Source organism: Vigna radiata, chromosome 8 (assembly GCF_000741045.1).
Source record: "Vigna radiata var. radiata cultivar VC1973A chromosome 8, Vradiata_ver6, whole genome shotgun sequence".
In the NCBI taxonomy this organism is placed as follows: domain Eukaryota; kingdom Viridiplantae; phylum Streptophyta; class Magnoliopsida; order Fabales; family Fabaceae; genus Vigna; species Vigna radiata.
In genome coordinates, this window is record NC_028358.1 from 32,356,741 (window position 1) to 32,363,002 (window position 6,262).

The 6,262-nt window shown below is 29.5% G+C and overlaps 1 protein-coding gene across 1 annotated transcript; it reads left to right on the top strand.

Moving 5' to 3' along the window:
• Positions 1–2,534: 2,534 nt before the first annotated feature.
• On the top strand, positions 2,535–4,615 carry LOC106769825 (myosin-13). The gene has a single exon (XM_014655597.2). The coding sequence runs from the start codon at positions 2,617–2,619 to the stop codon at positions 4,498–4,500; it is 1,884 nt and encodes a 627-aa protein (XP_014511083.1). The 5' UTR covers positions 2,535–2,616; the 3' UTR covers positions 4,501–4,615.
• Positions 4,616–6,262: the final 1,647 nt, after the last annotated feature.

The window sequence follows — 6,262 nt, forward strand, 5'->3', positions numbered from 1 at the left end:
GAATTTACAAGTGAACCCAAGAATAATCAATTATGGTAGGTTCATTACAATCAATAATCATACTTCATTTTGTCATTACTTAATATCTTATATTGTATAACTGGATTATTAAGAATAAGAAGATTTATTTAACTACAAATTGATATCATTTTCAATACTTAATACATAAATCAATAAACAATTCACATATTATCATAAATATTTAACTACAAATTCATAGAAGTTTCATTATTCTCAATAATCAATTCCATATACCACATGATTAACTTAAACAAACAAATTAATATTATTTTTTATTTATTAAAAAAACCAATGAAAAGAAAAAAGAAAAAGATAAACAGAGAAAAAAAAATTAACTTAGGAAAAAATAAACTTACTTAAGTGATGATTTTTTTCACTAAAGCAAAAATTGGATTTAAAACAAGGTTGATTTTAAACTCTATTCTAACTCAAAGTGAAAATAGACTAAGGTTTTTGGATTTGTGTTCTATTCTATTTTCATTTGAGTGAAAATATAAGAAAACTAAACTCATGCACTAATGCACTAATGCAAACATATTTCAAATGTTTATTCAAATCCACTTTACCAAATATATATATATATATATATAGTTTTCAAACAATTCAAAATTTACTCAAACAATATCTTTCACTCATCTCAATTCAACATTAACATTATATTTTTAGTTCACAATACCCTTAATTAATGTAAAATAACAGTTCACCAAATGAATTCTCAACATGAGAATACTCAATTCAAAAATATATATTCTAAAATAAGCATTTATTAACCCGAAACTAAAATAATCAATTTAAACAAAACATATAGAAACCAAAACTTTGTCACCAAGTCACCTTTACATCCATATCATTTATTTCAATATTTATTAAAAACATAAATAGTTTCTTTATTTATCGTAAAAAGAATACTAATTCAGACACAAACTTACTCAAAATCTAGGGACTAAAGCAAAATATAGAGAAAATTAAATTTAAATACGAGTTTATACAAGATAAGATAATCTATTTTTTCAACTCTTCACCAAAATTAATGACAAATTATAAAATAAATAAATAAATAACAAATAATCTCTCTAAGTAAATAGGAAGTTAATCAATTTAAAAATCTGATTAATTAAAATTGATCCTTAAACCCCAATCTACAATCAAGTATGATTTAAAATAAACCAGATATAAAAAAACCTTAAAAAAAGAGAAGATATTTGTTAAAAGAAGGAAAAAGAAAAATAAAAGAGAAATTCAGGATGTTACAGTTTTATTAGAAACAAATAATTATAGTATTTTATAGTTCATGTCAAATAATCTTACAAGATGAATAAAAATGAATACAGGGAGTAATCATAATTTTATAATTTTGATATAAAGTCCATTTTTCCATATTTTTAGATGATTAATAATTTTGTATCAACTATCTCCATTAATATTACATTGTTCGTTGCAAGAAAAAAAATTATTTTATTTATCACATTAAGGTTTTTATAATAACAACAATTCAATAGATAAACATGGTGAAAAGTGTCTTGAAAGTACGTGCTTATCCACGTGCTTACGTTGGTATTAGTCAGTAATTTTCTGATATTTCTTATTATACCTCAATTATTTTTATTCTTATTTCTTATTAATTAAAGTATGCAAAAAAACATGTGTATATTGTTTAAAATTCAGATTAAGATAAACCAAATTCTAAATTAGTTTAGATATATAACTCAGAAGTTGGAAGAGAAATAATAATATTTGTTAAAGGTGATAGTTGGAAACTCATAGACTCTTCTGTTGACCAGCTCAATATAAAGAAGTTTGATTATTAAAAAAATTTATTGCAATAAGTGAGATTTTAAATATATTTTAAAACCTTATATATAGTTCTATTTATTTATTAACCGTTAAACTTTTGAAAATTTTCATGAATTACTCTTTTATTATTTATATATCTACTATTCACTTACTTTTAATAAGTTTACATACACCGTAGTATATATAAAAATAAAAATGATAAACTACAAATATTATAAATATTGTGTTAAAGCTAATCATGTTTATTGATTAAAAAATGGAAAGAGTAATATTTATTTCTAAAATATAGCATGACTCAATCAAGACCTTTCTATATGATATTCAAAGATCTTTAATATAAATTCAATGAATACAATAATTTCTTTATCTAATATAATGGTTTTAAGAGTTCAAATTTATCCTAACATTAATAATCGATGAATGTTTACGATCCCAAAACTTTGATTAGTTGCTAATTAATACGGAGTAGGTTTGCTTCTCAATGACATGTATTTAAAAAAAAATAATATAAGATTTTTTACATTACAATATTTTGTTTATACAAATAAAGAAATTAGTTATTATTTTTATAATAGATTGAATTTTTTGTTAAAAGAAAAGTGTGGGGAGCGAAGAGATAGAAGCGTTTGGGCCCAAAATTTGAATTCGAAAAGCGAACAGACAAACAGAGACCTATCCCTCTACCTCTGGTATTGTTTCAAACCACACTATATATATCCTTCCTAACACCACATCCTCTGCCGTAAGAAGATAACGAGACAAAAACCCTAGATAACCCCTTTTCTTCTACTACCTCTCAATATGGCGAAAAAGAAAATCTCTCATTCTGCCAATTCTCAAGAATCCAAACACTCCCAAAACGAAACACAAACCATGTCAATGCCTACCCTAACCGATGATTCCTATCTTCAACAGATTCAGAGCCTCAGAAACCTCAATGCCAAACTTCTTAAGGAGACCGCCGAGCGCCGCCAACAGATTGACTCCCTCCAGTCGGAGTTACACCACTCTGCCGTCTCCAACAACGACATGCTCGCTGCCTTCCACATAGAAAAGGTAGTCACTTCGGTTGTCGTGGACAGCCACGTCAAGGGGATGAATCTCTTATTCGACACACTCCTTGGAGAGAAGGATCGCGAGGTTGAACGTCTCCAACGTGAACGGAAAAGCCTCGATTTGCGGTTCCAGAACGAGACGAAGCTGGTTGAGGAGAGTTTAAAGAGGGAGGGGAAGCTTCGAGAAGAAGTGGAGAAGCTTAGGTTGGAAGGTGAAAATGTTTTGTTGCAGAAACAGAGAGACGTCTCGGAGTTGAAAATGGAGCGAGATTCGGCGCTGAAGAGCTCTCGAGAATCGTTTGAGGCTGTTGAAACGTTGAAGGAAGAGATTGAAGCGTTGAGAAGAGGGAAGGATGAGTTTGTGAAGAGGGAGGGGAAGCTTCGAGAAGAAGCGGAGAAGCTTAGGTTGGAAGGTGAAAATCTGTTGTTGCAGAAACAGAGAGACATCTCGGAGTTGAAAATGGAGCGAGATTCGGCGCTGAAGAGCTCTCGAGAATCGTTTGATGCTGTTGAAACGTTGAAGGAAGAGATTGAAGCGTTGAGAATAGGGAAGGATGAGTTTGTGAAGATAAGCAAAAATCAGAAGCAGAAAATAGGTGATCTTGAAGAGGAGTTGATACGAGTCAACGACTCTTGGAAGATGCAAGAGGAGTGCATGCGTGTCAGGCTTGACAATGCGGACGATAAACTTGGTCTTGCGACGCAGAAGGTGGAGGAGATGACGAGGGAGATCAGTTCCTTGATCAAGGAGAAGAAAAAGATAGAAAAGGTTGTTGAGACGTTGACGGAGGAGAATGCTGGAGTTCGTAAGAGTTTGAATGTGGCTATCAATGAGTTGGGGGATAAGCAGCATGAGATTGATGAAGCTATTAGAGTCAAAGGTGAAACAGAGGAGGTGAAGGTTAATCTAGAAAGTGAAATTGTTGATCTGAGAGTAAAAATCAAAGAATTGGAGCAGTCTTACAGGAAGTTTGAAGAGGAAAACTCTCAGTTGCTTTCAGAAGTTGACAATTATAAAAGTACTGTGGAAGAGGTGGAAGTTGAGAAGAAAAACATGAAGAAAGAGTTTGAGGAGGAGAAGAAGAAAGTGGAGAAGTTGGAGCTGCTAACTGCAAAATTGCAGGAAACTGTTGTGAAGAGAGACGCTGATTTGGGACAAATGAGAAGTGATAGAGATAAGCTGAGTGAGAATGGAAAGAAGCTGGAGGGTAATATGAGTGTTTTGAGAAAGGAAAATGAGGCATTACAGAGTAAGCTTTTGGAAGCCAGAAAGGAAGTTGAGGATTTGAGCGCTAAGATTGATGTTTGGTGCAAAAATTGGAACAAGGCCCTTGCACTGTTGAAACATACGGCTACACTTGTGTCTCAACAGAAGGATATTGAAGAGGAGGTGATCCGAAATGGTAAGAATGTTGAAGAAATGGAAGAAATAGCTGTTGAAGAAGTGGAAAAAATAAAGAAGGCATTTGAAAGCAAAGAGGAGATGCTGGATGAAATGAAGCAGAAAGTGGTTTCATTGAACAAGTCTGTGGTGGATGCTCACAAAAGTAAGAACATCTGGACTGTGTTATCCTCTGCCACTACAATTTTTGCTGCTGCCTTAGTTGCTTATGTTGCTAGAGGACGTTGAAGCATTATCCTGTTAACTTAGATGAATAACTTTATATCTTAACATTTTGTAATATGATCAAGATGGTTTAGTAGGTATCTTTTGGCTTATAAAATTTTATCCTTATTATATAGTACAATATGTTGTTTGCAGTGATATTTTTGGCTGGAGAAATTGTTTAGTGTTTCAGAGTAACTAAACAAAATATTTTGTTAATTTTTGGTGTTTTTTGTGATTTATATAATTTTTTAACTTCTGTTTTTGTAATGATGTGTGTTACTTAAAGAACACAAGCACAAATTATATATTTGTTTTTGTGTTAATTGTGTTTTGATATCATTTTAACCATAAGTAAGATATTATTTTTTCAAAACATTTTGGGAACTGTAATTAAGTTTTTGTTATGGAAGAAAAAAGTTACAATTATTTTGTAGCTTAATCTCACGTAAGAACTTGGAAATTTTCTTTTAAAATAAGACATTTTTAACTTTTTTCTTTGTTCATATGAAATACAAATTAAATGTATAAAAATAAAATTTATAATAAAGTCAATATTCAGTTTCATATTTATATAATTTTAAAATTTATTTTTAATCATAAATACGATTATTGAAGTAATTATTATAATTATAATATGGATGACATTTAGGAAATAGTAATCTTTATAAAAGATATTTTTATAAGTTTTTAAATTTTAGTAGTTATTGATAAAAAAAATATTATATTTATAAACATTTTAATTATTGTATTTATATTTTTACAATTTCATTAATTTAAATTGAAATACTTTTATTATTTTTTAAATTTATACAATGTTTAATGAAAATTTCAAGAAGGAATTTGGTTAGTTAATTACTCCTTACTAAGTAAAAATCTAATGGAAAGTTATGATATAATTTTTTTAAGTATAGTAAGGGAAGTGTCATCCTCTCCATGACCTAAAAATCATGAAATAAATAATGCTACATGCCACAAAAATTAAAATATAAAATGTTCTAAAGTTTACAAATATTAATTTTTGTTTGGGTATAAGATAGAATGTACATTTAAAACATTTTTTTTATGTATTATAATATTATGGATTAAATATGTTTTTAGTCCCTTAATTTTTAGTGAAAACTAGAATTAGTCGATTTTCAAAACATTGGTCTAATTCAGTTCCCTAATTTTAGAAATGTATGAATTTAGTCATTTTAACTAAATTTTTCTAAATCTACATTGTACTAAAGATTGAGGACTATATTGGTCCAAAGTTTCGAAGATAGACTAATTTCAATTTTCACTAAAAGTTAAGGGATCAAAAACATACTTAACCCTAATATTATTCTTTTTATGTATGGGTAAACAGTTATCCAACTAATTGAGGATACTTGCTAAAGATGTTTTACACACAATTCTAAAACTAATTTACACACAATTCTAAAACTTAATATTCAAACCCATTTGACTTGGGTTTTGACTGATCTACCTTATGGAAAACAACCTATCATATGTAAATGGGTATACAAAATAAAGAGGCATGCTGATGGGAGTACTAAACGATACAAGGCAAGGTTAGTAGCCAAAGGCTACACATAACAACAAGGCTTAGATTATTACTTTGAGACTTTTTCACCTGTTGTCAAACTCACAACAGTAAGATTGGTTCTTNCTTTAGCANCTTCCAAACATTGGTATTTNCATAAACTAGATGTAAATAATGTTTTTTTACATAGGGATCTAGATGAAGAGGTATACATGTCTCTTCCTCTTGGCTATAAAACAAAAAAATCAGGGCAAGTTT

Coding starts and splice junctions, on each gene's coding strand:
- LOC106769825 (XM_014655597.2), top strand. CDS start 2,617: ATGGCGAAAAAGAAAATCTCTCATTCTGCCAATTCTCAAGAATCCAAA.